The 22,936-nt window shown below is 48.0% G+C and overlaps 1 protein-coding gene across 1 annotated transcript; it reads right to left on the bottom strand.

Annotated features, from left to right (window-relative positions):
- Nucleotides 1-1,249: 1,249 nt before the first annotated feature.
- LOC109314344 (protein-arginine deiminase type-1-like) lies at nucleotides 1,250-22,404 on the bottom strand. Its single transcript, XM_019541470.1, is given in 17 exon segments — nucleotides 1,250-2,107; nucleotides 2,393-2,518; nucleotides 3,536-3,615; nucleotides 3,697-3,790; nucleotides 5,321-5,465; nucleotides 8,723-8,874; nucleotides 10,513-10,620; nucleotides 11,051-11,174; nucleotides 12,093-12,196; nucleotides 12,816-12,991; nucleotides 14,387-14,512; nucleotides 15,437-15,554; nucleotides 16,645-16,706; nucleotides 17,886-17,958; nucleotides 18,744-18,924; nucleotides 22,150-22,291; nucleotides 22,294-22,404. Coding segments are annotated over 17 exon segments (2,079 nt in total). The 5' UTR covers nucleotides 22,328-22,404; the 3' UTR covers nucleotides 1,250-1,873.
- Nucleotides 22,405-22,936: the final 532 nt, after the last annotated feature.

The following is a 22,936-nucleotide window of genomic DNA, read 5'->3' as shown; positions in this document are numbered from 1 at the left end:
TGGGACTCATGGTAGAATGACCCGGGGGAACTTTTGCAACCTTTTCTCCGATGCCTGATGAAGGGTGTTTGTGCCCGAAAGCTTGCAATTAAAGAATTTTTTGGCAAAAATCTAGATGGTCTAATAAAAGATACCACCTCTGCTATGCATCCTGATTGCTATATTTTTGCAACCCACTTTTGGGTCATGACCCACAGGTTGAGAAACACTGACTGAGGTCACCCCCGGTATGTGCTTGCTCTTTATCTTAACTTTCTCCTTCTTTTGTTTTGTGTTTCTACTCCCAGTAAGTACATTCTGTCTTTGGGCTAGCTCTCCCATCCCTACTAATGAGGCCAGAAAGGAAAACACTGGCAATTCCTAGGAAATATAAACACAATACGAATCATGCAATATTAGCACTGTTAGGTGTGCAAATACAGACACATGATTTGCAAGATAAATCCAGAGATTTCAAACACGAAGCTGAAAACGTAACATCATTCGTCATGGTACACTGTAATAGTGAAATAATCCTAGGGAATATCTTTAGCTAGAGAAACCCAATAACGTGTACAAGCACCCTATAGTTTCGAAAACATCCTGACTTGTTGGGGTCTTTGCAACAGGAGAACGGCTCTCTTATTTGTCCATAGTCAAAAGAGTGAAAACTGAAAGCCGTCATTTTCTGAGGGGTGACTGGGGTCTAACAAGATGTGCCGCAAATCTAACCAGCTTGAGGATCCCAGGTGTAAGGGGACTCTGCAAATGCAGCAGCCAGCATAAAAGCAATCTGAAGACAATAGCGGTGCTAGTGTCAACAAGATGATGTAGCTGTGATGGTCCAGGAAAAATGTGAGGGGAAAGAATTTTGGGGGGATGACATCTTTTATTGCACCAACTGTACCATTGGGAAAGTTGGAGACAAGCTTTCAGGTATCAGGTGTTGCTAGTTAAAGGATTTACACCTCTGCTTGTAGCAATAATATTAGGCAATGGTTTCATAAGAAGCAAATGCAGCAAGTATCACGGCTCAGGTATTTGCACTAACTGCCTAAAGAGGAAATATACACACAATACGAGACACACAATACGTAGACAAGGAGTGCTATGTGTTGAGAGCACAATGCCGAGACATAGCATGATAGCATGGTGTCAAGTATAACGAGTTTCCAAGGAAGCTGCAGAAAGGTAAATGGAGCAAATTAAATGGTTCAGTGAAAAACAAAACAAAATTATCTTCATGTCAGTGCATCACCACTGGAACCAAAACCATGTGCTTTAAATTTTCAGCCAGGCAAAAACCACTTCTCTGCAGGGAAATTGAAAGTAAAGATGTTTTTTTCCAAGTTTTTAAAATAATACTTTGTATGGACATAGAGCATTTCATCCATGGACCGTAAAGTACCCTTTGAAACACGGCATTTCCCAGAAGGGGAAACTGCAGCACCAAGTGGGGGAGTGACTTGCCCAGGGTCTCCCACCTGGGACGAGTTAATGAATCACTCTCGAGTCAGAGCTAGGTGTATGGATGGGGCAGAAGCAGAGTTCTTGCTAAACCAAAAAGCCCTAAGCAGGGCCCGTGGAAGATGTTGAGTTTTGAGCAATAGGTGTGCTGACCTGTGCAACCGTGTGCTGTACTCCAGCATGCGTGTGATGAGCATGCATATGCACAGTGGGTGGGACTGTTGTGTTGGCACCCTGAAGGAAGGCCATGCCAGGCACGGGCAGACCTACCTTACAGTGAGTTAAACTTAGGGATTCCTTGGGCTGCGTTATCTTTATTTACAAGACCTCTAAGACCGACAGCTTCCAGGGGCCTTTATCCAGTTTGCTAGCACCTTTTTATCCCTTGTTCGAACAGAGGGGCCGAGCAAGGTTCAGACCCTTCAGCTCAGGGGATCATGTTCCACCACTGGAAGGAGAAGGGTTTACGGAGGACGTTGGTGCCACAGTGGACATCCCCTGCCAGCTCAAAGTAGGAGAAGAAGTCATTGATGAAGGTGCAGGTCAGGCCCAGTGGCTCCAGCAAGGAGCGGACCTTCTCTTCCAGGCAGCACTGCCCGTCGACGATGGGCCCAAAAGGCTTGGGGATGCCCAGGTGTGTCCCCAAGACGACCAAGTTTACCTGCAGCCAGGAGAGAGGGGACAGGATGGAGCATGAAAGAGGCAAACGTGGTCCCGCAAAGGCTTCGCTCCAGTGTGCTACCACCCCACGTGCTACATATCTTCTCAACCTTTCAGCAGAGGTCTTATCATGTGGGAAAGCCAGGGAAGAAAGCAAAATATGGACGAGAAGGGAGCTTGGCAGAGATGCAGAACAGGAAAGAGAAGCAGAGGGACGAGGAAGAGGAAGGGGCAGGTCAAGGAGGGAACTGGTTCAGCCCCTTCGGGAGTCCCTTTTCCTGCTCACCAAATCCGGGAAGAAGGAGTCTGCATAGGAATCCCTCAGCACAAACAGCTGCGGGATGTCTATGATGTCTTCCTCGCTCAGTCCCAGCTGCTGCTTCAGGATTTTTCGATTCCAGTCAATGCAGTTCTGGAGAGAAGGAGTTTGGAGAGGAAACAGGTACCACGGGCAGCCGTGGGCACGAGGAAGGGGGCTGAGGCGGGGCGTTTCTTTGGATAGCGAAATACAGCCATGAGCGCTGAGGTCTTTGTGGGATGGGAAGCCACCCGGGTAAGTCAATGCATCTCCTCCCTTCTCAGCTCCTCGGTCACCTATCGTGGCCCTTCCAGATGCTGCCAGTGTTGTCCCATTCCCACCCTGGTACCAGGTGGCCCAGCGTGGCCATAAGGAAGGGATACTTATGATCCGAGGACCACCGTGCTCTATGGAAAGACCCCCTTTGCCTGCCCTGATCTCCTGCCCGTGGCTGTGCTGAGCTGTGCTCTCCACTGCTCCATGCAGTGCTCTCTCCGGGGACTTTCTACCCGTGCTTCCCCCTCGTCCCTGTTACGGACCGCTCTTGCAGCAATGCAGGCTGCAACTTGCCACCTGCTCACGACCTCCCTTTTCTTCTCTAGCAAAATATTCCCTTCTGCTGCCTCTTTGTGCATGTGGCTTTCGGGCAGAGGAGAGGTTTGCCAAGGGGCTAATTGGAGAAGGCTAATTTGCCCAGCAGCTAATTGGAGAGCAGAGGTTTGCCAAGGCGATAATTGGAGGAGGCTGTTCAGAAACTCTGGACTTTCCAAAACTCTGGACTTTCCAAACAGTCTCCCTGTGGGTTTTTTTTTGTGCAGCTGCCTTTTGAAGCACAGCTTCACCTTTGCTTTATTGAACAGGCTGCTGCAAGATTTAGCACCCACTTTTCTGATGCAGGGAATGGCTCCACCTCTAGTTCAAATTAGTTGGGAAGCCTGAAATCTGGTTTCTTCAGGGTCTGGGGCTGTTTCAGCCAGGGTGAGATCCAAAAACATGGCATGATTCAGTTCAGATCACTCCTCTGCTTTGAGCATCATATATCTCACTCACCAAGCTAATCTCCTCCAAGATGCCTACTGTACAAATGCCATCAGGTGCCCTGAGTACTCACTGCTTGTTGGGAAACCCTACCTGTGCATATCTATTGCTCCTCCTCAGAGTCTCATTAGCCAGGATCTCATCTATTGTTATTATCGCCATACCTGCCAGCCCTGCAATAAGAAGAGCTTATGAACTCTGAGGCCACCAGACAGGCTTGTCAAGGCCAAATACCTCCCAGCTGAGCCCCTCACCAGTGAACTGAGCCGCATCTCCATGACCCTGTTGCTGCTTCTCCTCAAACAGCTGGTAGCAGGCTCTGGGGCTGGCTAAGAGCAGCCGAAAACCCTGAATGGAGAGACACAGGGTGAGGGCTGGGGTATCGGCACTCGCTGTCATGCAACTGGGGCAAAAAAGAGCACTAAAGAGATACCAACAGGGGTATTGGTGCCTACTTTCATGCAACTAGGGCAAAAAAGGGCACCAAAGAGATACCAACTCTAAGCTCCAGCAGAGAAGGACATGGAGGTGGCAGTCCGGACACCTGGCTCTGCTGCTGGGTGAAAATGGGGAAGCCATTCCCCTTCTCTGGGTCTGTTTCCCCTTCATCCAACTTCTAAACTGCAAACGGTTTGGGGACAGGGACCATCTATCAGTTGGTGTGGACTCCCCAGCAGCAGACCCACAGAGCCAGGTGGCAGGAGAAAGGCAAGCATGTCCCCTCCGCTCAGCAGCTGCAGAGGGGAGCTCCCAGGGTTTGGCTGGTTCGCTCCCCATCCAGGACCACGTTGCTTCTAAGGTGCAGCAGGGCTCCAGGCTCCCTGCCCCGAAGCCGGGAGTCAGCAGTGGGTCTCACCTGGAAGCCTTGAGACTCATTGCTTGATCTGTGGCTCTCGGGGCTTGTAGCCCCCACTCCTGCAGACCCGGGATCCTATGCTCTGACAGCCCCGGCGATAGCAGGGTCTCCCAGAAATGACAGTGCTCGATGCCACGGCAGAGCTGCAAGCCTTGTGTAGAGCTCTCAGATTTACGGCAAGGAAAGCAATGGGGTGCCCGATGACACCGGAGCCACAGTCCCTGGGATCCCATCCCATCTGAGGCTTGTGTCTCTAGATTCCCTGCTAGGAAACTGGGAGCTCCCAGGTCCAGGCCAGGGAGCGTGGAGGTCCTGCCATGTCTGGTCGCTGAGAGCTTCGGGACCCCTTTGGACTCCCCAGAAGCTGAGCGGTTCAGGGCAAAACATTTCAGTCTCAGCAAAGCAGCTTCTTCTAATGCAACTGTTTTTCATTAGACAATTTGCTGCTGCTTCTAGCTTGGGCTGCACAAGATACCAGCAAGACACTGATAACAGAGACACTGCTCTCCCTTTAAGTAAGCCGGCGTGTGCCATCTCGAACAGACCACGTCGCCTTTCTGTGCCTCAGTTTTCCTTGTCTGTAAAACTGACAATATATACCTACCTAAGAGAGAAGTTTCTAGGGATCTCTGCTAAGCTGATGTTTATAGAGAAATGCCTCAGATGAAAGATGGGATTCAGAGTCTGGAGAGGATTTCACACACGGGAATCGTATATCTGCGTGGTATGGTCTGCTACGAACTGCAGGGATACAGGCTCTTCAACCACTGTGGACACATGCAGCCCATGACTCTTCTCCTCTGTTGGTGTGGGGCTAGGAGCCAGGAGACTGCAGGTTGTGTTCCCAGCTCTTCCCCTGACTTACAGTATGACTTGGGCAGCTCATATTCCTTCCCTGCACCCAGGTTTTCCACTAAATTCCCTGCCAGCCTTTGCAGAGTGCCTCTGCATCTGCAGAAGACAAATGCCACCTGACAGGGTGCGAGGAAGGAGTGGCGAGCCTGCCACCCTGGGCACGGTACCTTCCTATCGGAGGCTGGGACAAAAGTCAGGAACTCGTCCACATGCCCCACGTTCAGCCAGTCTGAGTAGACCTCCACCGGGGCCTGCACCACCTGGGCGTAGAGGAAGTCTCTGATCACCTTCGCCATCCTCCTGCCGCCAGACCTAACGATGCAGAAGGGAAAGGGGTGGAGAACACAACGGGTGGTCTAGTGAGCGAAAAGCATTTTAAATAAGTACTCGCCCGTGTTAATGCTCCTGTCCCCGGGAATATTAGCAGCACCAGCAGGACTCAAAGGGCCACAGGCTGCATCCAGCAAGTAACTCCACTGAGCAAAGGGATGTGCTGTGACCAGGGGGAGAAATGTTCTCCGTACTGCCTTAGTCTGCACTCCCTGATGCAACCTCCACCGGAAAGGATGAGTCCGGTCGCATGACCCATATGTCTCCGCATCCTTCCCATGTCTCATGGCCCTATGTGCTGTCAGGTTTCTTTGGACCATGAACCCACTCTGCTCCCAGTCCCAGGAGGTCCCTCCATGGCTGGAGATGTACGATCCACCCATAATTAAGTGATCGAAGTCCAGTTATTTGGGGTTTTGATTTTTCTTGATTGGTTCTGAAGTGTGGCCAGGTGACCCTCTCCTCACACGTTGTAAAATTGGGATTGGTTTGGGGTCAAAGTAGTTCCCAGCATTTTATTTATTACATTTTTAAAGCTTTTTCATCTGAGGGCCTGGCCATTTTCGACTGGTATAAGGAGCCTTTCTGCTGGTGAAAGCAAAGAGACAGGTGTCACAGAGCTCTACACTGGATCCATTTTAATGTTTTCCCCAGGAAAAAATCAGGTATAAAGTAATACTAGTATATTTAACACTGTTATAGCCATTGTCCGTCAACCTCCACTGCGGGGTAGTCGTTTGCTCGGTGCAATTAGGCTGCGACCTGCCTCCTTTGCCATCAATTCCACAGTGCTATATTATAGCGCCTGCAGTTCTCTCCTCCATAAAGCAGGTCGAAGGCTTCATTTAATTAGTTAGCTGGAGGGTTTATTAGTGAATTGAAAGCCCTAAGTATTATATAATGTCCACTGGAAGATCTCGATATGTTTTTGAGCTTTTCACGAAGGCTCGCAATATATTCCACGATAGGAGGTAACTATTCCCCTTGCACACAGTGAGAAACCTGAGGCCCTGCCTGGTGAAAGGAGCTGCCTGAGGTCTCAGCAAGTCAGCAAAGAGGCTGCAACTAGATCTCAGGGGTCCAACACCCGATCCGCTCGCTAAAGATTGCTGCCAGATTTTTCCTGATAAAAGCAGCAAAAAGGTTCTGGCCCTTGAAGCCGTGCTCGTCTTCAGCATTTCCAAACGCCTGCCTGAGCCTGTTCTTTCAATGGTCTCTCCTTTAAGACCCCACGCTGGATTTGCATTGGGTTGTTTTGCTGTTTGTCTTGGTGAACAGACTCCTTTGTACACTACAAGGGCTCTTTATTATGCTGCAGCCCTCTTGTTCTCGCTGAACAGCCTGGTACGGGCTGACTATAGCAGCTGCCGACGGGAAGTTATCAGGCTTCCCATGTACGATGAAACCATGTCCAGTTCCTCTAATCATTTAACCTTTTCTGAGTCATCAGGAAAAATATCAGGCTCGAATATCAGACCACAATTGAAGAAGTCACTTTAACCTGTGCAAAAAGCATGGGGTGTTTAAAACCAGAGCACTGGCGCTCAACTCTCGCTGCTCATTTATTCACAGGGCAGAGACATGGAGAACTGGGCCAACAGATTCCCCGTTTTAAATATGATCTCTATCAAAATAGATCATAGCAGAGTTTCAGTGATTTTTTTTTTTGCTGGATGAGAAATGTCAGGCCACAGGCCATAGGTCCTGTCCACGCTAGTGGAGTGGTCTCTCCAAAAATCAATGGACCAATTCAAACAAGTGTTTTCAAGAGTTAGGAGGCATTGCAGAATCAGTCCTGGGTCCATTTCTGGACCATTCCTGCATTTGGCAGAGCCCAGATCAGAGGTTTTGGCTTGAGCTGCTGTCAAATCACGACGCTCAGCTCCAGAATCTGGCCCTTTCTCTAGCTAGGATGGACGTCCTTGCTGGGAATCATTCAGCAGGATTTTTCTTCCAGTTCTTGGTACAGTCACAGATGTCCTCTTACAAGGAGCTCCCAGCAGCCTTTGAGAGCTTGGTTTAGTATCCTCACAGCCCATATTGAGAGCAGCTTCCTTTGTAGGATAAAAAGCATTTCCTGATACGACGTGCAGAGATGCCCTTCTCTCTCCATGTAACTAAAGATCAAGGGATGGTCACTTCTTCTTGCACTTCTGCTCTTATATTCCCAGCCTTCCCTTACCAAGATCTCCTTGCTGCAGAGGCTAAAATCCCTTTGGAGGTTGCTAACAGTGCCCTGAAACTTGTCTAACATCTCTCCCAATATTACAGTTGGTCCAGTGAAAGGTATCCCCCAAAGATCCTTGCTTCTTGCTAAAGAAGACAGACTGGCAGGCTAGCTTTAACCTTGGACCTGCCGGTGCTGCTTGGAGATGCTCTTCTCCAATGCAGCACAGCCTCAACGGCCTATTAAATGAGGGCTGTCCAAGAGCCTTCCAGTTACTCCTGGTCTTGAACAGGACCAGATGATGCTCTTCACTTGCCACTAGCATTTCCTTCAAGCCATGTTCACCTAGCCCGTGCTCCAGAGTCAGCCAACTTTGAGGATAGCTTGTACCTAGGGCTGAGAATCCAAGCTCACCTTGTTTGGTGTCCCAAGTCCCTTGAAATGTGCTCAGCTGGGTTTGGGGAAACCCTTGGACAAGGGATATGGTGTGATCCTGCTACATGGGGCAGTGCAGCACTTAGGGATCATGCAGTGCTTAAGTGCACAGTGTCAGGTCCCAAGCGGCTGTGTAACAAGAGCACAGCGCTGCCAGGAACAGTCCCTAATGCTCCGCATGACATATTTTTCAAGGCAGGCAGATGAAGAGTGCTTCAATTCTTGAAGCTTCTTTAATGTCTTTCCCCAGAAAGCTAATAATAAATTGCTTAACGAGAGCAAAGCTGCTTCTGTGTTGATAAGACATTCGAAGGCTTGAAGCAGCTGAAGTAATGGGAAAGAAAGATACGTATGTGCCATGCTCTCTGCTCTTCGCCTGAGTGTATCGGCAATTCGGCAGCGAGCTCTTGCCCTCTGTCTGGGGGGTGATAGGCCATTCTGCTGGTGTCTTGGCACGAGCTGTTAACCGACCTGCATTGTTCCTGCTTCCCATCCATCACCATCTCCCCATTCAGGAGCTTTCACCGTTGCTCTTTGGTACCCTCAGCTGCACCTTCGATCCTGCCTCCCATGGGGACTGCCCTTAGGAGAAGATGGACCCACGTAGCCAAACCGGGAACATGCTCCTGCCGCTCACCTGGGGAAGAAGCTCCCAATGAGGATCCTCCCCAAGGGATATTCCTTGCCTTGGACCATCACAGGAGGGCTGACATCCAGGTTCCCAAAGGAATCAAGGCCGGACACCTGACTTTTGGGAGGCTCTCGGGTCACATAGCCAAAATCAGGGCCCTTGCAGGGAACAAAGTAAAACAAGTCAACCAGCAAGTCCACCAGCAAAGCAGTCCTTAAGGCTGAGGCTATGCCCATGCTCCAGCTGGCAGCACTGTGGCAGGCAGGGGTGCAATCCCTGACTGACAGCGCTGTGACTCAGGCTCAGAGGGAATAAGGGGCTACTAAGCCCAACCACCCGTGAGCAGGTCAGGCTAGACAAACACATGAGAATGAGCCAAACAAATGAATGTTAGCTGCCCCCCAGGCATTGCAATGGGCCCCAGCACAGGTGATATAAAGAATATCAGCAGGTTCAAATTCCTCCCCTCTTGCCTGACTCATTGTGGCCTCCAGACATACGCCTTTTCTTGGGAAGGGAGGATTTGAAAATCATGTATGAAGGCAAACATACCCTGAAGACAGGAGTGCCGCCAGGCCTCTGCTTTTTAAAACAAAGGAGCAGAGCAAAGCAAGTCTGCAGCTGGCTGCTGCTTCTTGCTGCACGTGTGGTTGATCTTTGCTCCAATGAAGTGAGCTGGTACCTTTCAAATGCCTTTTGTATGAAGCTGTGGGTATCGGTATAACCCCTCGGGCTCTGCTCCTTGCTGGTGAATGGCTCCAGGAGAGTCAAATGGAAATTTCTTTTCCAATTAATAACCAATGCAAAGGGCAGAGGCCCTGCGGGGACGTAGGCAGTGTGGCTAAGAAGCTGTTACCCAAGGAAGACCCTCCTGCAAAGTGAGTAATTTCAAGGCCCAACACGAGTGAAGCTTGAAGTGAGATACCAGTGGCTCCCTTGGGCATCAAACCATGTCACCCCATTGAAACCAGTGGCAGGACTTCACTGAAAACCGGGTGTGAACAAAGGGGGAAGCTGTCTTGTGCAGGATTTTTCCTGAGGCCATAGAGAAGTCGTTGTCTACTCTTATGACTATGAAATCCTTTCTTGTCTGCCTTGTAATTAATGCAGGTCTAATGCCACTTCTGCATTTGGATAATATGATCCACCCATTGTAGACCTCAAGTGAGAAATAAATGCACAAACAAATCCCACGGAGAGACTTCAAAAGAAGCAAGTGTTGCCTCTCGGGGGCAATTAGGGTTGCTGGTTGTAGCCGTGTTGGTCTAAGGACACAGTCAGGCATGTGTTTTTTGGGTAGATGTGATATCTCTTATTAGACCAATGAAATCATTGGGAAAATATTTTTCCAACAATTTAGTTGGTTTAAAAAAAGATATCATGTCTACCTCCCTGAGGCATCATGGCTCAAGAGGTTTTGGTGGCACCGTGGGGTAGTTCACCCAGGGACTGTCAGGAAAGCTGATCCAAATTAAGTCTGGGTGTGAATTTAAAGTGCTTTTGTTAAACTCTATTCAGCCCACATGTGGCAGCTCTCGTTCAGAATTAAAGTGGCCTTAGTGTTTGATTAGTTTAATTCACTTCCATTCATTTAATTGACTTCCAAAGTAAATTAAGAAGAAACAAATTAAAGCCACTCTCATTCTAATGAGAGCAACTACTTGGGGATTTATTGTGGGTGGTTTAATGCACTTCCAGCCAGACTGACTTTCTCGAGTATCTCTAGGTATGTCGGCTCTGGGAGCTGAATGTCATTTCACTATCTTGTTCCAGAGAAAATGTAAAGATGCACACACCAAAATCCTCCTAAGGGGAAAATTCTGCAGCCCTCGGTTTCTAGGAGAGTCAAAGACCACAGGAAATAATTTGTGAGGAGCTTCCACGTAGCCAAACTCCAGCTCATCCTGTTGTAAGGAGAAAGAAAGGCAAGGTAGTTGCGATAGCAGTCACTGAGCAGAGAGCTTGGGGGTAGGTGTGGGTACGTGAGGCTACTTCTTCCCCTCGGGGCTGTGCTAGCTAAACAGCTGCTGACAGACAGAAAGTGGAACTGCTGAAGGGGAAATGGTCTCTCTTTCCTCCACCACCTGGGAAATGATACGTGGGGCAATGCCACCATGCTCCGAAAGCGTGCAAGCCGAGACCGTGGCCTGGGTTGGTCTGGTATTTGCATTCCCAGCTCCCCCGCTGCTTTGTTTTGTGTCCTTGGTCAAGTCACTTCCCCTCCTTGTGCCTCAGTTCCCCCATTTGCAAGAGTGACATAGTGGTGCCCCCCAAGCATGTTGATGTCTCTGGATGGAAAGCATCACAGAGGAGCCGCAATTATTCATCCATTACCTGGATCCAGCGGTCTCTCCGGTTTTCCAGCTGAGGGCAGACAGTCAGCTTGCAGTTGGCTTTCTTCACCAGGGCTCTCATGGCACTCAGGAAGTCCACATTAGGGTTTGCATCTCTCTCAATGCTGGCAGGAAAATAAAAAATCAAGAGTGGGAACTAAAAGCAGCAGCAGAGTGATTTCTTAATGGCAAGGCAGCCACAGAAATCCCTGAGAGAGACACAAGCTGTGACCTAAGCATCTGTTCACAGGCTCTTCTGCTTAGTTTGCTCCATGTCATGGGTGAGGGTAGTACTCACAGGGTGCACCTACATGTTCATTAACTGTGAGTTCAGTAGTTACTGCACATTTAATTTAGTACTTGCTTAATGAAGTTTGCAAGTGCCAGTGCATGATTTTTTTAGCGGCACTTACTGCACAGTAGCCTACTACGCAGCAGCAGCAGCGTATTACGGCGGTTTTTGCCAGACACGCTACTGCACTGTGTTATTAGGCTACTGCGCATTAAGCGTCTCATGTCGATATGCGCACAGAGGGCCAAACCTCCCAGAACAATAGCTCCACACGAGGCTTTGATCCTTTCCCCATTTCAACCAATAGCAAAGTTCCCATTGATTTTAAACAGGATCCTATCTCACCTCATCACCATTTTACTAGGGCACAAGTCAGCAGACACTTAGCCGGTATAAAGGAGAAGCATCCCCTGCTCTCCTGGGAGCTCATATATGACTCCCTCCAGGCTCCTGGGGGTGCATGAATTGCCCTGCCACAGGCAAAGGTGACTGGGTGGATGGGAAGGAACAGCCTGTACCATGCTAGTGACCTTCCATAGGTCATTTGTAGGATTTGAACCTGGCATCTTAGCATGCAACTATGGGGCTTGACCTAAAGGAGTCCACCTGTTAGTTGGTAGCAGTGGTAGGCTGTTATCTGCTAGGCAGGCCATTGTGTGGAGAGATGTACCATACACACATTCCCCTCATCTTCTTTAGAGCTGCAGAAAGCAGTGTGACAACAAGCTACCCCCAGTAACATCCCTCTTACCTGCAGACAAAAACCTCCAGAGGCTGCAGCGTGTTCGGCGTCATTATCCACGGAGACACCCGGAAGACCACCGTGTCTGTGAAAACCGGAGTGTCTGGAAAACTCTATGGGTGACAAGAGGCACATAATACTCATGAATAACCTCCAGTCCCTGGGATAGCAGCAGGGCTTGGCCTCTAAATGCCCAGACCTAGACACAGTTGGATCTGCAATTCTCTAGCCCCGTATGCAGCTTCTGGCTGATGATATGGCACTGCCAGATGACAGCCCCATGCCCCGTGCTGTGCGTTGCCTACCTCCGATACAAGGCTCCACAAGCAGGGACAAGGCTTAAGGGGGAGTTGTTGCCCCTTACAGAAGTGATGAGCATTTGCAGCAGAGGACTTAGAGCCTCTTGCAACAAAACACCCTTGATTATGTCTTTGCAATTAAAGGGCTCACCATATAGTTTGATCTATAGCTGTCACTTCTCCCACTATAGCCGCCTCCATAGAGGGCAGGCTGCCTACTCCTGTGCTGACTTTCCCTTACCCTTGGATGGTCTAATTGGAGCCTTGTAGTCTGTCTGAAGCCCTGTTCCTGTGGCAAGGGTACCTAGGAGCATGGCCTACCATAATGGCAACACTCTTGGTTTACGTCTTCCCACCATTCTTCCACTGGGTTAAGGGCTGCAGCCAAGGGACATGTTCTTGGCTCTCCCCATAGTCCTAGAGTCTGTCGTACCTCACTGGAGACCTCCAGCAGCGTGACACTGAAGAAAACCAGCCCAGAGAAGTCCTGGTCTGGGAAGGCCAGTCCCTCTACATAGAAGGTAATCTCCTGTCTGCTGGCATGGTCCACTACATAGGAGAGCTTATCTGGTCCCAAAACGGGCTTGTACTGGGAGTAGGAGTCATTGCCTGTGGACACAAAGGAATACATGCCATAGTGTTGAAGAGGCAGCGGGGATAAGATAGGAAGGGATGGCACATGCAAGGATGGGAGGCTCTCCTGTCTTCTCCAGGGTATAATGCATTGCTCACTATTCTCTTTGCAAAAAAAAAAAAAAAAGGGATGCACACCCTCGAGTCATTTTTTCCCAAGATACCTAAATCCATATTCAGGCCATTAAATACATGGCCTGATTTTCAGTATGAAGTGCCAGGGCTCAGCTATTTATTTAGGTGTGTAAATATAAACCTGTTCCCTGCTAAATCTCTAACTCCAGTATAAGGGCCTGGGCCCAAGACGATAACGGAGGGGTTGGCAGTGCCAGGGTTAGATCCCAGGGAGGTCTGGGTGCCGTGTTCTTGCTTTGTCAGATCACACTGCCTCACCTGCTCTCCAGCTTGTCCTGCAAAGCACATTCGTATCATGATTTAGTGACAAAGCAGGGGACGGTGGCAATCACATAGCATGGCAATGTGCAATGATGTTTCCTCCACTCCTCTTTACAACAGAAACCTGGCTCTGTGTGCAGTTAGGCCTTCCCCATGTACACTTAGCAATGGCAACTGTAATGTCAAACCTAATTCATCATCTGAGATGATCCAGCCTGAAAAGCAGGTCTCCCCTTCTGAAATTTCAGCAGGTTGCTTCACACAAAGCATGTATACATTTTTTTTTAAATAACCCAAGCTTCTGATAACCTAATAGCCTAAATGAGTGAAAGCAAAAGAACTCAGAGGAGCTCAGAAGCCAGGAAATACCTTTGAAATCAAAGACCGTCAGCCCCTCGCTGTACAGGAACAATGAAAGAAAGGAGCAGGAAAGTAAAATGAAATGAGATGTGAACAGAGTGAGTGCAGAGCCTCAGAAACCAGAGACAGAGCCATATCAGCTACACAGAAGTGGAGATTTATATTGCCTGACCTTTTGGTTTTGCAAATGCCCGACAGGCAGGGTGGTGTTATGTTTAAATTACTAGACCAAGGCTCCTAAGGCATGCATCTTTGCTCCAGTCTTGCTGTGTGACCTTGAGCAAAACTCTGGGCCCAGAGTGCAAAACCCTTGCTTGTGCTAGGGGCTGGCCACTCCTCTAAGGACTTCCCCTGACTTCCATACAACTACCGGCACAAGTAACTGCGCTCCCTGGGGTCAAAGCTTTTCCAGTCGGGTCCTTTATCAGGTTCCCAGTTGAAGCTGGAGTTTGCCAAGCAACTGAAGGTCGCTGTATCTATTGACTTCCATGGGAGGAAGGTCATGTAGGTGCTTTTGAGCGTCACAACCCACCTATATTGATCCCCACCCACATTTAGGTATGTAGTTGAGGACCTTTGATATTGTGCAGTCAGCAGATGGGACGAAGCACTCACCAGCAGCATGGAAAACTCTTACTTTATCAGCGTCAGACGCGGGGACCTGAAGAACCAATTTGTTTTCAGCAAAAAGGGCACTGGGGCCTTGCGTTCGCAGTATCATAAGTGACATATCCTGAAGATCTAGGAAAGAGGAGAGCCAAAGGTGGGAGTCTTGAGTCCTGTGACCTGTTGAGGCTTCCAACCTCATGCCTTGAAAGTTTGGTTTTTTTCCCCCATACTCATGTGTAGACAGAGCTTAGTTGGCTAAGTTGCATGATCTGATTGCAGCGTTGTATATACCTGTAATAGTGCGTCCATAGTGTTACAGATCCGCATGGATCTGTACAGAGGAGGACAGCAGGTTCTCATTTAGGCACCACTCTACAAAGGAGAGAGGGAATGGGAATAGCTGAGATGCCTATTTATTTTGGGAGGAGATGGGGAGATGGTTTTGCTCAGGGTTGAAGGGAGGGAGGGAGCAAACAAGTTTCTTATGAAAATGAAATTCTTCTTATGAGGCCGTGAGATGAAGGTTTTAGATGTTCCTCCACTTCCCATCACTTCATCCTAGGATGGGATCCCACTAGGGCTCCGCATACGTAATCCCTCCCTGCAGAAACTTTTCATGGTCCTATATTTTTTTCCATGCATTTTCCCCCACTTCCATCTCCAGCAACTTTAAATCTCATGCAGGGGCAGGGTTGTGACTGATCCTTACATATAAGTAAGTGAAATCTGCTTTCACACATTCCAGCAAGCAAACATTTATTTTCTGTTCATTCCCAGCTGCAGCAAACTAGCAAGTTGGTGGATCTCATGGGTGCCAGCGGTATCCTACTCTGACTGCAGGCTCTAGCCCCCAGAAGCAAAAGACTGGTGGACATGGGCAGGTCCACGAGAGACAGGAGACAATGGTCAATTCAGAAGGTCATTTCAGGTCTCCACCTGCTCACAGGAGCAGTACACAATGCATGAAAATCAAAATTGGGTCTACATCTGGCTGTGTTTGACCTTCACAGTTCCCCCCACACCCAAGTGAGAGCAAAGCCCTTCTCCAGGGAGTACCTGCATAGGATTGCACGCGCGGGTGAGTGCTGTCCATGCCCCCGGAGCCCACGCTGTCCCTGTCACAGTTCACTAACAGCACGGCTCCGTGCCCATCAGGGCCCCATGTCCATTTTGACTGTTGAGGAAACGCAAAGGAAATGGGACAGAAGCCGAACAGGCAGGTGGGCTTGAAGTCCACCTTCCTTATAGCACCTCCAGCGACAGCCTCGGTGACAAGAAGATGATGATCTGCTAAGCTGGGGAGAAGGGGGGCATTGTTGTGTCCATACAGCCATCTCCAAGGCTGCACCACGAGAAAATCCTATAAACCACTTCCAGACTTGGAGGATGCATCTTTAACATGCCCTAGCTAGTGTGCTTTAAAATCCTATTGCAGAGAAGTTGTAATGTTAAACAAATAGGCTTAGCCAAACCACACAGTATATTAAACCTACATGGCTTATACCACGGGTAAAGTCCACTGCAATCATCTCATCTGACACAGTCCACAGGACTTCTTTAAACCTTGTTTGGACTGGCACACATCTTTTTTTATATACATCCCAAAAGGATGGAAAGTTTCTCAGTGTTCAAGCATCCACCACAAACCTCAGGCAATTCTTCTGGCAGATAATTATGGCTAATCTACACTAGGATTCAAATATTTAATAGAATTAGAAAGTTAGGATTGCAAGAGACCTCAGGAGGTCATCTCGTTCAACCCCGTTAATTAACATACGTAATGATAATTAACATACATTCTTCTCCCTGTGCTTTCTTAGAGTAGGACCAGGGCGAATCTACACCCATATTCCATAATAAAACCCCATAACAAGCTGGAAACACAGAAACTCAGCTTCAAAGGGGTCATTTGTTATTGCTTGCAAAGCCCCAGGACTGATTCAGTCCCTAGCACATTCTAAGTTCACTGGAAGAACAAAAAAGGCAAATTTCTTCTCTCTTATGCAGCTGCTGCTATCCTGACCTCAGTGGGACTGCATGGGAGTAACAGGAGACGATGGCTCAGAGCCAGCGGTCTGGTTTCATAGACGGGCTGGCAGGGCAAGGAGAAGCTGGGTGGTAAATGGTGAGACGAAGCTAGATTCAGCAGCCAGCCAGTCCTACCTCCTTCCCCTCTTTGCCAGTGTCATCCTCTGGTTGCTAGTGTCCTTTGGGGAAGGGCAAATTTGGGGGTTTGCATAAAAATATGATGCCCATCTCTTTACCTTGTCTGCTTCACTGCTCTCCACCACCCCGGTGCGGTTTGTGTCAGTGTCCAGAGAAACACCTGAAAGATTAGAGGGAGCAAAGAAAGTCACTAGCCCTGGGTGGCAAGAAGGTGAGCACACTCAATGCAAGTCTGTCTCAACTGTATCCTCAACACTTGCCCTCCATAGCGGGTTGTTAGCACCAACTCCATCATCCTCCATGCACACAACGAGCTTTGAGCAGGAGGTGATATCTCTGCCCAGAATCTCTGTCTTAAAGCCTTTTCCTGCTGCCTCCTGCTTTCACTTTCTCTCCAGGTATCTACTCCACTTTCAACAAGAAGATCCTGGCCATGCAGTTTAATGCATTCGTTATCATCTTTACCCGTCCCTCGGATATCTGCATTTGGCTACTGGAGGAAGGCCACATAGGGTGGAGGAAGGAGGGGTATTTTCAGTGTGGGTATGGAGACATCAAAACTTTACTTGTGTTGAAGAAATACTGTAGAAGGCCAGAGCTGGTGGAGAAACATCAGAGTGGGATGGAGCAAATTAACGCCTTAGAAAAGTAAGTCTCAGTGCCACCAAAGTCTTTTAAAAAATATTATATCTAGTGTCCTACCCTGTCAAATGGCCTCATTGTCCACGAGACAGGGACCCGGAACATTTTTTGGGTTGGGGTATGAGACAGCAGACAGCTTCTATGTGGTGTGAGACGAATATTGTAGAAATCTACCTTTTTCTTTCATCTACTTTGCTCTATGCTATTCAAAAGGAAGGGAGTAAAGTGCAGTCTTCTACGGTATGTATACACAGGGCACATCTACACATGCACACTTACTGCACAGCAACTGAAATTACTATACAGTACGGGTGCATGTCTACACATGCATGCCTGTAATGCGCAGTAAATATGGTGACTTATGCCGACTTAAGCATAAATTTGAGACACGATGCAGGTATCAAATTTATCCCTGATTAGTTACTGCATAATAACTCACGTGTAGACACCTTACTGCGCAGTAACTCCGTGCGTGTGGATTGACTTGGGACTAACTTTAGTCCCAAATCAGACCACATACAGCATTAATGTCCTTTAACACCTGCTATTCCCACTTACTGTGCAGTAAATTTAAGCCGGCACAAATGCACATGTAGACATACTGACAGAGGCCTGATGGGCAAATCCTTTTGCCCCATTTGCTGAACAGAACAATGTTTGGGGGTAGCATTTTGGCAGATGTTTGTACAGTACTTACTGACACAGGTGAGGTACAACCAAGCGGTCTCTATAGGCTCACTGCTGTTCTCTCCATAGTATGAAATCCTAACCTGTGAAGACATTGTCCGGTCATTACCAGTCCCTACAAGCCCCAGTGTCATGCTATGTTATCTTTCTTGAGTAAGGTCTCTTCATTCGCTGGGCTGCCCTAGAGGTCATACCCAATATCTGGTGTGGTTGTGGGGCAGATGCATGGAGACCATCCTCCATAAATCTTAACAAACTGTAGGACCCTACTGCATCCTTCCAGCTGTTGGACATTGATCCCAAATAATAAAACCCCACTCTTGGATTAAGGACAAATTACTGGTAACCAACAAGCTCAGTTGAGTCTAAAAGGATTTTAGGACAGACCTCAGGAAAGCGCTGATATACATCTGGGCCGCTAGCTGATGGAACAGAGTTTAGTCGAGGTGAAGCCAATTGCAGAGGTTTTGTGTCCTTTCTAGGCTGACAGAGGCTAAATCCAATGGGCCCATTGCCATAAGGACACTACCTAAGCAAAGGCAAAAAAGATGTTCCCACTTGTACTGCAGCCTGCACCAGCCGGAAGGATTCTGTTATCAGCCCCTGAAGACAATTTTTAGCATCTTAACACTTGCTTGCTACATATAATCAGCCTGTTTCTATTCTGTGGATATTAATTACACAATTGTACTTAGCTCTGAGTCTATTCGGTAGAAGCTGTATGATGTCGGTGCTACCCTGATACAAAGCAATCTGTAATTGTGCAGCTGCTGGAGTGAACACAGCACTTTATTTTGATTCTGAAAAGGGTTTTGAGTGATAATGTGACATTTTTCAGGGCTGTCTCCTTACCCAGCAAGCGACTAACCTTATTATCATTGACGGTCTCGCTTGGGAAATCCATGGTGATCGTGATCTCTATCTTAGCATCCAGAGGCCATCGTGGTTCACTCATAGGTTCCCTCACAAGGTCATGGTTATAAATAATGTGGACCCTGACTCCAGAGGTACCATGGACGTCAAATGATGTGGCACCCCTTGGGATGGATCTGGAACAGATTGAGGAGCGCTCAGTTGCAGGCCCAGTTTTTCCTCCTATACCTGCTACATATATGCACAAGGATCCCTGTAGCATAGAGGATAAAAATCCCAGAGATGTCAGACATAAGATGAGCCCTTCCTGGGCTTGACAAGTGAATGCTGGGCTGTGCTCCATCATAAATGCACGTGAATCATTATCATAGAGATCACCTAGCTGTAGATGCCTTGAGCATCCTGATGGTTTTTTGTTAAAATATGCAATTCCTGAACTAGGAAGAGAGGAGCTTGGAGCCTGTCCCAGTGCTTCACCACCCTCCTAGTGAGAAAGTTTTTCTTAATATCCAACCTCAACTTTCCTTGCTGCAACTTAAGCCCATTGCTCCTTGTCCTGTCAGCTGCCACCACTGAGGACAGTCCAGCTCCATCCTCTTTGCAGCCCCCCTGCAGGGAGCTGGAAGCTGCTAGTCAATCCCCCTCAGTCTTCTCTTCTGCAGGCTAAATAAGCCCATTTCCCTCAGCCTCTCCTCACAAGCCATGTGCCCCAGCCCTTGAACCATTTGCATTGCCCTTCACCGGGCTCAGTCCAACTTGTGCACATCCCTTCTGTATTGGGGGCCCAAAATGAACAACGTAAATCATGTAGAAGCCAAAACTGTCAAAACAGGATCTACGAAAGAGGACAAACAAATGCGTGCCTGGGTTTTTAGCTGGACCTGAGTGGCCACGGTTCCAGCTGAAGCCAATGGGTGCTTATTAGTACCTCCGAAAACAAGGCCACCCGGTGCTTAAATATGGATGCAAGTGCCCAGCACCAGGTACTCTGCTGCCACAATTTGGACCTTACCATCACTTCACCAGTCAATACCGTGAGGATAACACAGTCCCTAAACACGGACATTATTAAACCATGTTAATACATGGGACCCTTCAATCAAAGATGCTATATAAGTGCAAAAGCACAGTCTGTCTGAAAGCAGTACTAGTGTCTGGCATTTACTATATATAGCATCTCATGCTTTCTGAGCACCCTGCAACAGCTGACTAATCCATTAATTAACCCATTAACACCTACATGTGAAACTGGGAGGTATTGTGCTTGTGATTTCTATCATCCTCTCCTTACTCAGACAAAAGTATGAACCACAAGAAAAATATTTAAAGGATTTATTTCCCACTTCTTGTGTGGGTTCCTGAAGCTGCTTGTAAAGAGGAATGAATCTGTCACCGCTCAGCTGCTGCTGGAACTTGAATGGAGAAAACACAATAAATCTACCTATAAACTTGTATAACTGCTTCTCCTCCTGTGTGTGGGGCTGTTGAAGTATAAATGTCAGATTTATTACATGCTATTAGGCTAAGTACCTAGTGCTCCTGGTGCTAGCACAGAGGACTCGAGAAGTGCACAGTGCCTGGAGGGAGAAACACGGACGCTCCTCCTCCTGCGTACGCACGGCAGCCACAGACTTTCTGTGCAAACTGTCTGTCTCTACCATGCTTATATGGACCCCTGCCCCTGTCATATCCAAGGGCTCTTTGTCATTCTTTCCCTGTGCAATTAGTACTGATTAACCATGACCATGATTGGAGGCAATGGGGATAGGCAGGAGGAGAGTACCTCTGAGATATATGGTTAACAGCTGGATGGTGCAGAGTTATTCCAATTCCCTACTGTGTCCTGGGATCCGAGGGCTTGCAACCTGTAACATTCATGGGAAAACGGAGCAAGAGGTTGTGCCATCCTCTTTCCTGGAGGGTTTCAAGAAGAGGCCTGACAGGTATCAGTCTGGGATGGCTTAAAAGCAGCAAACCTGACATCTGGGCAGGAAGCTGGACCAGATGGCTTCCAGTCAGGTCCCTCCCAACCTTATATTTCTATTACTTTGTAGTCTTAAGAGGCAGAAGAGAGGGTATAAGCTGTGTGTATCCTCGCCTTGTTTTACAGCATTTCCTTGGGGAAGAAAGCGGTCCATTTACTCCGTGTCTGCCAGCCCGCTCTTCGTAGGGATAGACAAAGCCACCAGTGAGGGCAAAAGTTGTGAGTGGGTAAATCCACTGCCAGGACACAGACTGGACAAGTGCTCTGTTTCATCAGGCAAAGATCAACATTAATGCATCACCTTCAGCTTTCCTCCAGTGCTGATCACCTGAAGTCAAGTCCTCACGCCCACAAATGGGTTCCAGCGACCATTTTTGCTTCTCTTTAGTAATATGGCACTCACTTGTAAATGCTGACATTTCTATGGCAATCATCTTATCACATAGGCTACAAGCTCTTTGGAGCACACCAGCCTTTTGTTCGGTCTTTATAGAGCCCCTTGCACCACTGGGTCCTATACTACGGAGTCCTTGGACTACAACAGTATAAAGACTAACTACTCCTCCTCCTCTAACTGCTATAGCTAGCAATATGTTGTATTTGTAGTAGTATTTAATGTGCAGTTGGCCTGAGCATGCTATTGCAATATAGCTATTATTTAATTATAATAATTCAGCAGCATATCAAACAAACCTCATTTCTGCCCAGTAAAGTAATATAAGAAATATAAATTATCCTATTGTTCCCTATTAAAACCTACCGTGGTGTCTTCCTGTGCTTCTATCAGCTCAGAGCACATATTTATTCTTTAACACAGTTCAATTCTTGACAAGTTACTCATCCTGAATTGTTGCTGCCTCCTGTTTCTGATGGCCAGAAATAGCTCCCATTTCGGAGGGGTGTGCACTACCTTTTATATCTCTAGGTGTCTCCGACCGCATGTGGTTGAGTTGACATTTTTTGGAGTTCCTTTTATGCCTTCAGTAGCCCTTTCTGGGACAAAATGATACATGATTGTGCCTTTTTATAAAATCCCTGCCATCCCAGCAGCAAGGAGACCAGGTGTCTCGCTTGGATGCCTATCTCACTGGGGTGATCTGACCCTTGCTGACTTCCTGCCTCCTGGGACCTGCTGGACCTGATGGTATCGTTAGGTCCCTTCCAGCCCTGATGTCTCTGAAATCTATGAACCTCTAAATCTAAATCTGAAATCTATGAACCTCTAAATCTAAATACAAAATTATGATTGATGACCAAAAATCCGATCTAGACTTTCCCAGGTTCCAATTCAATTTGGATCTACAGTTATTTTAGCAGGTAGTTGAAACACAAAGTACCAAAGGCCGCTCATAATGATATGGGGTCAGAGAATTCTCAGCCAGTGGATCCCCAGATATTAAAAGGCAGAAGGTCTTACCTGTGTATGTCTAGGAAGACCTCTGTGCCCACCACACAGATGGCATTTCTTGGGCGCAAAGGGGATACCTGTAGGACTCGTTGCTTGGTCATGATGAGCCTTGGACTGTAAAAGTGCGTGCAATTAGCAGCTGTGCTCCCGTTTTATCAGCAAACCTGCATGACTGGTTAAGAGGCATGGGAAGTTTAGCTCCTCCTTCCTCCCATAACTCTATCAATTGATGGGCTGGAGACACTGTCCCCTCCACTTCCGAGATTTCCAACTGTTGGGGTTTTATCATCAGAGGCGTGGTTAGAAAAGGCAGGACATACGAAGCCAACCTCTTGCTGGTGCAGCCGGTCACTGCAAAGTACTGGGTGCGCACGGTGGTTGAGTCATTTCAGATTCAGAGATGAGCTTAAAAACAGGCTGGGCCATTAGGCAGGGAAATCTTGGGCAACTGCACGGTGTGGCTCCTAAAGCTAATAATATTTCTAAGAGCTTAGAGAGTTGGAGCCTCTGAAGGACCCGTTGAAACAGGCAGCTATGATTATTATATATTTGAGGTGACTTGGCAACTTTGATCTGATGGGAACTTGGAGCTTCCAGCACAATGGATGATCCAACATCTCCCGCTGGTTTGATTTCATAGGCATCAGGGCTGGAAGGGACCTCGCGAGATCATCAGGTCCAGCCCCCTGCCCCAGGGGCAGGAAGTCAGCTGGGGTCTAAGGATCCCAAATGTTTCTTAAAAATCTCCAGGGTAGGTGCTTGCACCACCTCCAAAGGCAGTCTATTCCAGGCCTTG

This window comes from Crocodylus porosus, unplaced genomic scaffold, assembly GCF_001723895.1.
Source record: "Crocodylus porosus isolate Cpor-Errol unplaced genomic scaffold, CroPor_comp1, whole genome shotgun sequence".
In the NCBI taxonomy this organism is placed as follows: Eukaryota; Metazoa; Chordata; order Crocodylia; family Crocodylidae; genus Crocodylus; species Crocodylus porosus.
The sequence above is the reverse complement of the archived record's forward strand: the minus strand, read 5'-3'. Positions and strand labels throughout refer to the sequence as shown.